The 11,032-nt window shown below is 47.3% G+C and overlaps 1 protein-coding gene across 8 annotated transcripts; it reads left to right on the forward strand.

Moving 5' to 3' along the window:
* Positions 1–23: 23 nt before the first annotated feature.
* NACA (nascent polypeptide associated complex subunit alpha) lies at positions 24–11,032 on the forward strand. Of its 8 annotated transcripts, none has more exons than XM_059886334.1 (10): positions 24–62; positions 589–727; positions 890–983; positions 3,392–8,014; positions 9,124–9,209; positions 9,396–9,473; positions 9,706–9,852; positions 10,254–10,382; positions 10,597–10,719; positions 10,908–11,028. In XM_059886334.1, the coding sequence occupies exons 3-10, from the start codon at positions 914–916 to the stop codon at positions 10,920–10,922; spliced, it is 5,271 nt and encodes a 1,756-aa protein (XP_059742317.1). In that variant the 5' UTR covers positions 24–62; positions 589–727; positions 890–913; the 3' UTR covers positions 10,923–11,028. The 8 variants fall into 8 exon arrangements, with proteins under 8 accessions (XP_059742317.1, XP_005206631.1, XP_024847421.1 ...); XM_005206574.5 differs by having other exon boundaries at positions 912–983; XM_024991653.2 differs by lacking the exon at positions 3,392–8,014.

The raw sequence follows: 11,032 nt of genomic DNA on the forward strand, positions 1-11,032 counted from the left end.
ACGCTCTCGCTCGCTCGCTCGCTCTCTTTCTGCCGCCATCTTGGTTCCGCGTTCCCCGCACAGTAAGTGCTTGTCTTCGCCGCTACTTTTTATCCGTAGCCATCCGCCTTTCTTGCGGCCTGAGGCGCCGCGCAGAGTAAGAGCTAAGGAGAATTAGAGGTTTTATGGGGTCACGGGGTTCCTATTCAACCCTGGGCAGTGTGGCCTTGGGCCTCCGGACAAAATGGGGTCTGCTCTTGGTGTCCTGGCAAGAATAGGGCAGAAAGGCCAGAGAGTCCAGGGCTAGGGAGATGGGAGCCGTTGGGGATGGAAGTGGGCTGCGTCTGCTGTTGGAACCGGCTTCACCAGACCCCAGAGGATGTTAAGGGGTCACAGCTTTGGAACAACCACCTCCCCGCCCGCGCGCGTATACACACACACACCCTTATTGTGACAAGCCAATGTTGGGACTTAAGACACTCTCTTTCCCCTTCTGGGTCCCGGAAATCAGCAAACGAGGGTCCTGGAGGTCCTCGCCCAGAAAGCGCGTGGGGGAGAGGGGGCGCGGCGTTTCAAGGTAGCGTCTGAAGTCTCCCATCCCGTGCTCAGGAGCCAGACCGGGATCCTCTCCCTCGGGTTGAGAACGCAGTGATAATTGCTTCTGTGTGGGATTTGGAGTGTGGAATAAAACGAATCCCTGGGCACTGGGAAATCCGCTCTCCGCGGAGTGAAGAGGAGCGATAAAAAGGTGATTCTCTTGATCAAAAATGTGAGGGTTACGTCGTGTTTTTCACCTATTCCAGCTACTTTGGGGAGGGTTGTCCCACACACCCTTACGGTATTTAACAGCCCTCAGCAGTTTTAAGCGTGACTCTGGATTGGGCAGCAGAATGGATCCGAGTCAATTCAGGCCTCCTTTTTATTCCCTTCAGAAATGCCCGGTGAAGCCACAGACACCGTCCCTGCTACAGAGCAGGAGTTGCCACAGCCCCAGGCTGAGACAGGTAGGTTCCCCCTGGACCCCTTGCCCTTAATTAAGATTGTAAAATTGCCCCTAAAAACATATGGTGGGTTAAATGACAAATAGACTATACTTCTGTTTTTTAGTATTGGTTCTCATTAAAGATGGGGCTGTAGCTGTACCAGGGAGGAGAGTCCATAATAGTAACTTACCTATTGGAAATAGGTGACACACTGGCAGGCCAAGGAGACCTGAGCTTTTGTGAAGTTCCAGCCAGCAAATTGCATCAAGGTTTTAGATGGCAGTGCTTGGCATTGTGCTGTCATCACATGCCTGGATGAGATGTGTGCTGGTTGGTACATGTGTTCTCCTGGGCCCTGGGGCCCTCCTAGATTGGTTAACTTGTTTTGTGGATTGGTGCTGAGATGTTTCTAGTGTCCTGGAACAATGCCTTCATCAACAGCTTATCTGGAACCCAGGATTGAATTAGAGCCTTCTTTTGACTGCTCTTTAGCTTTGAAATAATGAGTGTAGAACGTAGTGTAAATGCAAGGTTTGAATTCTGTTTAAAATACATCGCTACAAAACCTGAGGGGGGTAGTGAAAAAACTTTTATGGTAGTCTTCTTGCTGTTCAGTTGTGCAGAAGTAAATGAAGGGAATCTTCAGGCTATGACCTCCATTCTCACCTCTCCCCGCCCCCATGGTAATTCTTTTTTTTTTTAACTCCACCTGTCACTTAAGGGCAGTTTCTATCTCCTGGAATTAAAATAGTTGAAAGCATTAAGGTTCTCCCTCCCCACCTGTCTGATTTAGCAGCTGAACGGATTAATACAGCTGCTTGAAAAGAAAAAGGAGGGGGCCTCTGAGTTGGGGAATGAGCTATATGAAATCCTTGAACTACTGGGACTTAAGGAAGGTTACAAAATAAAGGACTGGTTTCTGAAGATTCTGTAGTTTCAGAGTTAGACAAAACTTTAGAGAGTCTCAACTTGATTTTACAAGTGTGGGGACTGAAATTCAGATGAATTTTGAATAATCTGAATCAGGCTTCAAAATTAATGCTGTTTGCTTCTGAAGCAGTCCTCACAGCTGTTAAACTTATACCTGAGTATTTTGAGATTGCACTGTAGGTTAGATTAAGTGCCTGTGGTGAATACTCGGGGTTTTTTTGTTTTTGTTTTTTTAATACATAACTATAAATAATTATTAGAGTTAGTATAGAAACTGACTCAGGAAATATGTTATGGTGTCTAAAGCGAGTAATTTGGGCCTTATACTGGAGTTTTGAGGTTCAGTGAGAAGAAAACATTCTAAGTTTCAAATTCTGATTAATATGTTTGAGAGCGTTTGCACTGTAGTCATAAAGACTTTGAGCTACCAAGTTTCCAGGAAAGACTGGTTTGAGCCTACCTTTGTAGTGGGATACTCTTGATTGAGTGATCTGTGAATTTGGATGCTCTACGCTTTTTAAAAAAATAATACTAATACTCCCTTCTAGGTGTTGAGCAGTCATTTAGAATCTTTTGCATAGCTTCAGTGTGATGCTAAGTAGTGCCTGTTTTGGCACAATGGCATACTCGTCCAGATTAAGGGGTGAGGACCCAGTGTATTCTCTCCACTTGAATTCCCTACTTTCAAAATAGAACCACAGTCTGGTTTGACCAGTTGGATTACAGTTTCATAATACAGTTCCTACCCTTGTGACTAAGCTCTGTTACTCGTGGTCTAATTCATCCAGATTGATGTCTGAAGAGCTAACACTGCTTAGAGACTGTAGAGGCCATGCTTTTGTGGTTGGTTTTTTGTTTGTTTGATTTGGGTGAGTAAAATGAAGTATAGGGAAGCTCAGTGACTTAGTATTTAATATTGAGTATTCTGAAGCCTGAGCATTAAGAGACCTGTGTTTCTCATTCAGCTCTGATTCTCCATCATTATTGCCACTCATTAGCTTCCTTGTTCCAGTTTTCAACATTTGTTTCAGTTCATGCCCCTTGGGTGGATAGAGTAGAGCTTGCTATTGGTGATTCCATGGTCTGTGAGAAAGTCTTAGGGTTCCTTTGAGGAGGGAAGAGAAGGGCACAACTGGGAAAGGGTAGGAAGCCTACTGTTGCCAACTTATTCCTGGGCCTGTGCTCCCCATTTGGAGACTAATAGGCTGGTCTTAGACTGTTCTTCACCCTAAAGGGGTTTACTTATTTTAGTAGATTTGGGAAAGGAGAAGAATGATGTATTCTACTTGACCACTGAAGTATGTTTAGGGAAGATTGCTGTTGCTTGTCACCTTTGTCTAATCCTGCGTGGTGACTTTCATTCTCAGATTTAAAATTCCAGTGTTTCTTGTGTGAGGCCTGTTGTACTAAGTTGGGCTGTATAACTCACTTGTTTTTTTCCTTCCCTTTCCTCCTTCACTCCCCGCCTTTTTTTTTTTTTTTTTGCTTTTCTTTTCCAGCTGTGCCTCCTGTGTCTTCATCCTTGAGTGTCACTGCTGCTTTAGGGCAGCCTAAACCTACACCTACCCCTCCTTGTTCCCTGGCCTCCCAACAATGCCCTCTGGCAACCCCTGACCAGCCTTCCCCATTCCTTTCTCCCTCTACCATTGCCTCAACCTCTTTTGAAGCTCCTTTTCTCCAGTCACCCCATGGGACAGCCCTGCCTTTGGGAGCTGCCCCTCCCACTGACACCCCCATTTTCTTACCAAACCTAATAGGGCCTCCCATCTCCCCAGCTGCCTTAGCTCTGGCCTCTCCCATGATAACTCCAACTCTGAAAGGTGCTCATTCCTCTTCAGCTCCCTTGGCTCTGGTGGCCTTGGCTCCCCACTCAGTTCAGAAGAGCTCTGACTATCCCCCTAATGCTCTTAGTTCACCTCCATCAGTTGCCATAATTGAGTCGGGGTCAGTGACATCTCCGTCAGCTCCAGTTGCTCTCTCAGAACCAAAGCCCTCTCCTAGTCAAGTTCCCTCTCAAGTAATTCCTAATCCAAAGGGTACCCCCAACCCTCCAAGTATAGTCAGTGCTATCCCTTCCCATCTTGTAACTCCTTTGGCCTCTATTCAGTCTGAACTAGCCTCATGTTCTCAGATAACACCCGCCACTCCCCCAGCCATCCCTTCCCCTCAAGTCAAAGGTGTCTCTGTTTCCTCAGCTCTGACTGCTCCACAAAACCCTGTAAGCCTCAGCCTAAAGGGACCGCCTAGCCCACCCACTGCTTCATCTCTTTCAACTCAGTCTTTTGCTGTGGCTGCTGAGTCCCCTCCAGTTCTCCTCACTTCTCTGGACTCTCATCTTACACCTTTACATCAGAGTTCTCCTGTCCAAACTTCAAGTTCTAATATTCTGTCAGATCCCATAGAAGATACTATTTTTGTAGATCATTCTTCTGCAGATGCCTCTTACACTTCTCAGAGATCTGTAATTCCTCCCCTTCCTTCCAGAAATGAGGTGGTTCCTACTGCTGTGACTGCTTTTCCAGGGGGGACTCCAACTTCCTCTCTGGCTATGTCTGCTGACAAAGGCATCTCTGCTGTCACTGACCTAGCCTCCTCAAATATAGTTGCCTCTTGTCCATTATCTCCTACAGCCTCTCTCATTCTCAAAGATTTTCCTAGTACAGCAGCCCTGGCAGCACCTAAAGATGCCCCCTCTCCCCAAAGTACATCATCTTCTCCAGAGATAGCTCTTTCTCCTGAAGCCACCCTAGCAACAAAAAGCTACCCAGAGCCTCTCCCTGTAGTGAAGCCAGCCAGTACTACTCCCTCTTCTTTGAGTGTTAACTCCCCAATCTCTGTAATCAAGACAGGTTCTTACACAAGCCCAGACCCAACTAATCTGCTTCTCAAAAGTTCTTTCACTACCCCAACTGTAGCTGCATTTCCTTTGGAAAGTGCTGCCATTGATGGAGTGGCTTCTACAACTGCCAAAGGTCCTTCCACTCCTTCAACTGCAGCCAGTCCTTCCACTCTTAATACTTCACCTTTGATGCCTCCAACCTCTGAAAGTTGCCCTATGGCTCCAGTAGTGACTTTATCTTCCCAGAATGCTTCTGCTTCTCTAGCTCCTATGGCACAGGTCCCTGAAATTCCCAAGTCTGAGTCTTCTACCCCTCTGCCTCCAACTGGTGCTCCTCAGGGTGAAAAGAAAGTTCATGGCATTTCTCAAACCTCACCATTGGCACCTATGGCTTCTGCTCCTGAAGGGTACCCAACTGAGGACTCTGGTGCTTCTATTACTGCATCTTCCAAAGGAATGTACCTAGCTGACTCCCCATCTCCTTTAGGGACTACTGTGTCTCCTCAGCCTAAAAGAATTCCAACCAAGAAGGGTTCAGCTACTGCTCCCTTAACTCTTGCCCCTTCTGCTTCTAAAAGTGTACCTGCTATCCCTGATACTCCTGTTGGAAATCTTTCGTTCACTATTTCTCCAGTTGAAGCTTCTTTTCCAGAGGCGGATCTTCCTTTTCATGTCTCTAAAGGATCACTAGCTGAGAAGCATTCCCCTACTCCCCCATCCTCCAGAGAGGCTCCTGTTCCCCTGCCTATGGCTCCTTCCCCCAAGGAGGGGCCAGCATCCCCATCCCCTAAAGAGACCCTTACTCCTCTAGCTGTGACCCCTTCCACCCCCAAAAGAGCCCCAGCAACTCCTTCCCCCAAAGAGGCTCCCACTCCCCTAGCTATGACTCCTCCTTCCCCCAAAGGGAGCTCAGCAACCACATTACCTAAAGAGACTCCCCTTCCTGCTGTGACCCCTTCCTCCCCAAAAGGAGCCCCAGCAACTCCTTCCCAAAAGCAAACCCCAGCCACCCCACCTCCCAAAGAGGCTCCCACTTTCCCAGCTATGGCTCTTCCCTCTTCCAAAAGAACCCCAGTTAACCCACCTTCAAAGGAGGACTCCACTCCCGTAGCTGTGACTCATTCTTCCCCCAAAGAGAGCCCAGCAATCCCACCTCCCAAAGAGACTTCTTCTCCCTCAGCTCTGACTCCTCCCTCCCTCAAAGGGCCTCAGGCCCCCAAAAGAGCCTCAGCTACCCCATCTCCCAAGGGAGACTCCACTCCCCCACCTGTGTCTCCTCCCTCCCCCAAAAGGGGCTCAGCAACTCCATCTCCCAAAAAAGCCCCAGCTAGCCCACCTCCAAAGGGAGACTCCACTCCTCCACCTGTGACTGCTCCCTCCCCCAAAGAGAGCCCAGCAACTCCATCTCCCAAAAGAGCTCCGGCTAGCCCACCTCCAAAGGGAGACTCCACTCCCCCACCTGTGACTCCTCCTTCCCCCAAAGGGAGCCCAGCAACTCCATCTCCCAAAAGAGCTCCGGCTAGCCCGCCTCCAAAGGGAGACTCCACTCCTCCACCTGTGACTGCTCCCTCCCCCAAAGGGAGCTCAGCAACTCCATCTCCCAAAAAAGCCCCAGCTAGCCCACCTCCAAAGGGAGACTCCACTCCTCCACCTGTGACTGCTCCCTCCCCCAAAGGGAGCCCAGCAACTCTATCTCCCAAAAAAGCCCCAGCTAGCCCACCTCCAAAGGGAGACTCCACTCCTCCACCTGTGACTGCTCCCTCCCCCAAAGGGAGCCCAGCAACTCCATCTCCCAAAAAAGCCCCAGCTAGCCCACCTCCAAAGGGAGATTCCACTCCTCCACCTGTGACTGCTCCATCTCCCAAAAAAGCCCTGGCTAGCCCACCTCCAAAGGGAGACTCCACTCCTCCACCTGTGACTGCTCCCTCCCCCAAAGGGAGCCCAGCAACTCCATCTCCCAAAAAAGCCCCAGCTAACCCACCTCCAAAGGGAGACTCCACTCCTCCACCTGTGACTGCTCCATCTCCCAAAAAAGCCCCGGCTAGCCCACCTCCAAAGGGGGATTTCACTCCCCCAGGTGTAACTCCTCCATCTCCAAAAAAGGGCCCAGCAACTCCATCACCCAAAGGAACCCCCACTCCCTCTGCTGTGACTTCTCCCCCCAAAAGGGGTCTGGCAACCCCACCTCTCACAGGAGACCCTGCTCCCCCATCTGTGGCTCCTGTTTCCCCCAAAGAGGCCTCAGCAGCAGCATCACTCAAAGAAACTCCCACTCCTTTAGCTGTGGCTCCTCCCTCCTCCAAAGGGACTCTGGCTGCCAAAAGAGCCTCAGCAACTCCAAACACCAAAGAAGTCCCTACTTCCCCAGCCGTGACTCCTTCCACCAAAAAAGCAACAGGAACCCCAGTCCCCAAAGGGGTGCCCACTCCCTCAGCTGTAATTCCTCCCTCTCCAAAAAAGGCCCCAGTCCCCAAAGGGGCCCCAGCAACCTCATCCTCCAAAGAGGCTCCCGCTCCCCCAACTGTGATTCCTCTCTCTCCCAAAGAGGCCCCTACTTCCCCAGTTTCAGTCACATGTCCCTTGGGGTCCACTGCCCCTCAGGCATCTAAAGGGCCCCCAATAAAGAAAGGCCCCACAGCTTTCAAAGCAGTGCTTGATGGTTCAGCTCCAGAAAGTGCACCAGTCATCACAACTCCCACTCAGAAAGGTCCACCAGCCAAGAATAGTTCTATTTCACCACCTGTGTGCCCAGATCCCTCATCTCAGAATGGTACTAAAGGACCCCTTCCTGCAGTGGCTCCAGCTCCTCTATTGACAGTCTCTACTCAGAAAGGTTCTTCTCCAAAAGCCCTCCCTGTCTCTCCCTTAAAGGGCAAAGATTCTTTCCATTCCCCAGAGGGCCCCTTGCCTCCTCCTTCTGAGTCAGAGACATCTACCCCTTCAGCAACAGCTGCCCCAGAGAAGAGCCTTCCTAAAGCTGGATTAGTGTCTGTCTCTCCAGCACCTACCCCGTCAGTCTCTCTGCCTCTTGCTTCCTCCCCAGTTCCCCCTCTGCTTCCTAAACAGCAATTTCTGCCGTCCTCACCTGGGCTGGTGCTGGAATCACCCTGTAAGCCCTCAGCCCCTGCTGATGAGGATGAGCTGCCGCCTCTGATTCCCCCGGAACCAATCTCGGGGGGAGTGCCTTTCCAGCCGGTCCTCGTCAACATGCCCACTCCCAAACCTGCTGGGATCCCTGCCCCAACCCCCTCTGCCAAGCAGCCTGTTCTGAAGAACAATAAGGGTATTTGCCTTGGTTTGCCGTGTGCATGGTGTGTTGCCCACAACCCTCCCGGGCTACCCACCAATACTAACCATAGGATGCGCCGCTTTTTCCAGTATACCTGTTTGTGTTTGGGCATAGAATAAGTTTAAATGCAGAAACTCTAGGCATGTGAGACAGAATCTTGGTTTTCGCCTCAGATAGTCCATTATGTGTTTATTATCTTGTGTAATGTGGTCCAGACTAACTCTGGGTCCATCATCTTCCTTACCTACCTGATCTGACACTGAAAACCAAGACCTTCTAGACCTTTAATTTGCTCTAATCTCTACCACATCACTAACCTTGTCCCTGGGCCTGGGATTTGCTAAAATATTGGGAAATGTAGAACTGCTTGAATTTCTTCATATCTTAAACTTAGTAATAACCAGTGCCCAGGGACTCTTCCTCCAAGACCTATTATTTTTCCTAGCCTGAGAATGGTGGAGGTGTATGCTTTTACCCTCAGTAGTCCATTGATGCTTGGCCTTTGAATTGAGGGAAATTTAAATATATGAGTTACATTTGGAAGAAATGGATGAGGTCATAGGACAATTATCTAGAAGTGACTATTAGAACTATAGATCAGCATTTTGAGACTATTTGGGTCGTGTTGATTAGATCAAATTGCTAGGGTTAGCAGTTTGAAAATAAAGCTAAATGTGTACACAACTGCTTCTGGCCTCCCCCAACCCAGTTTAAAGGATGAGGGGAAAGTGTCCCTCCCCTCAAGACCGCCTCCACAATGTCATCTTAACGGTCTTCACTGAAGTATACCTGGAGGCACCTTGCCTACCAGAACCTTTCTAAGATGGATGGGCTATTGGGTAGAATTTGGCATTGCATAAATCATTGGTATTTGCCTGTGCCGAGAAGTGAAGAACTTGAAGAAAAAGTAACAGTTATATAAAATGCTCAGCTGTGTCTAGTGTTTCTGGGGCTGGGTCTTTAATGGATGTGTACACACTAGTTTTTGACTAAGTTACAGGCTATCATACTGTATAAACCAGTGACTTTTGGTTTGGGCAAGCCATGGTGAGGTGCCTCTTGTAATCTTTGCTATAAAATGTAAAAGTTATTTGTTATTTTAGGGTCTGGAACAGAATCTGATAGTGATGAATCAGTCCCAGAGCTTGAGGAACAGGATTCTACACAGGCAACCACACAACAAGCTCAGGTGGGTATTATCTTAACTTACCAATGTAAGTACTTGGGTCAGAGAAACATTGGTGAACCAGTGTTAATCAGAGAAAGCTGGCTTATGCGTTTGGAGCTGTGAACTTTTGTAAAGGGAAAACCACATGGGGATTTTGGTATCCAGGTTTTACATTCCAGTTTACTCATAGCTATTTGATTTTCTTAGCTGGCAGCAGCAGCTGAAATCGATGAAGAACCAGTCAGTAAAGCAAAACAGAGCCGGAGTGAAAAGAAGGCACGGAAGGTAAGAATTGAAGTTATAAACAAGAGTTAAAGGTTCTGATGAAGCAACTTTGGAAAGGGGGAGTCTGTAGTGGAACTCAGGGTAGTGGCAGGAAGCCTGGGAATCAATGATATATTCCTGTATAAACTTTTCTTTGCCCACAGAAAGTCTTTGCTTAGAATGTAGTTTTGTTGAGTTTATTTCCTGAAGCTGCTTCTAAAGAAGTTGACAACTGTTCTTTTTTATTCTTTAGGCTATGTCCAAACTGGGTCTTCGACAGGTTACAGGGGTTACTAGAGTCACTATCCGGAAATCTAAGAATATCCTTTTTGTCATCACAAAACCAGATGTGTACAAGAGCCCAGCTTCAGATACCTACATTGTTTTTGGGGAAGCCAAGGTAAGGAAAGTTTTCTTGAGAATTACTGTAGACCAGGATTTCTCAACCTCAATGCTGTTGACATTTTGGATCAAATAATTCTTTGTTGTAGAAGGGCTATCCATTAAGCAGTATCACTTGCAGTTGTGATAACCAACAAAATCTCCAGGCTTTTGACAGATGTCCCCTGGGGGACAAAATCACCCTCCAGTGGAGGACCACTGCTTTAGACATAAGCTATTTCTTTGTCTACAGGGAGATATCAGTATAATCTGAGTGAGATCAAGCCATTTAAAGCTAGGTGGTAAGTTAATGTGATTTAGATTTAAGTTAAATTCAGAGTGAGAGTTTGGGAAAGATACCATTTTGTTGATTTACTGCAATTGATCTACTCATTTGAATCTGTACTTTCTGTCCTATAGATTGAGGATTTATCTCAGCAAGCACAGTTAGCAGCTGCTGAGAAATTCAAAGTTCAAGGTGAAGCTGTCTCAAACATCCAAGAAAACACACAGACTCCAACTGTACAAGAGGAGAGTGAAGAGGAAGAGGTATATAAGGAAACCTTTTGTGCCTTAAATCCTTTCAAGATAATACCATGTTTGTATTGATGAGTGTGTTCTACATGGTTTTAGGCTCTTGAACTCCATGAGTTAAGTAGCTTTTGACTTAATGTTAAGTACTGTCTGTAGATTCAGGAGATGCCTGACAACTCTTGAAGTTGTTCTTGCCTTTAGTTTATTAAGTATTTTTTCCTTATCTTAGGTTGACGAAACAGGTGTGGAAGTTAAGGACATAGAATTGGTCATGTCACAAGCAAATGTGTCGAGAGCAAAGGCAGTCAGAGCCCTGAAGAACAACAGTAATGATATTGTAAATGCTATTATGGTAAGTATCCAAGCTTATTCTTTGACTCCCGCTGCCCTGACCAATTGCGGGTGACTAGTTTTTGTGCTTAATATCAGCCAATTAAGAAGCCTCTTTCCAGAACCTGTTCTGAGTTTTCTTGGATTTTAGTGACCTGTATTCTCTGAATTTGCCTGTAACCACTTCTGATGATCTCTTTTCTCTTACAGGAATTAACAATGTAACCATCTGAAAAGAGGACCTTTTTTTGGTGTTTCAAAAGAGTAACTGCAGCTGGGTTTGAAATTTGTACTGTTTCTATCATTAATAAAGTTATGGCTTCTTGTTGGATGAA

The sequence above is a fragment of the Bos taurus genome, chromosome 5 (assembly GCF_002263795.3).
Source record: "Bos taurus isolate L1 Dominette 01449 registration number 42190680 breed Hereford chromosome 5, ARS-UCD2.0, whole genome shotgun sequence".
In the NCBI taxonomy this organism is placed as follows: Eukaryota; Metazoa; Chordata; class Mammalia; order Artiodactyla; family Bovidae; genus Bos; species Bos taurus.

What these genes read in the sequence shown, in the direction of transcription:
- NACA (XM_059886334.1), top strand. Translation starts at nt 914, where the DNA reads ATGCCCGGTGAAGCCACAGACACCGTCCCTGCTACAGAGCAGGAGTTG. An exon ending in TGTTCTGAAGAACAATAAGG is followed by an intron (nt 8,015 to 9,123) that starts GTATTTGCCTTG and finishes TTGTTATTTTAG; the next exon opens with GGTCTGGAACAGAATCTGAT. An exon ending in TTGTTTTTGGGGAAGCCAAG is followed by an intron (nt 9,853 to 10,253) that starts GTAAGGAAAGTT and finishes TCTGTCCTATAG; the next exon opens with ATTGAGGATTTATCTCAGCA.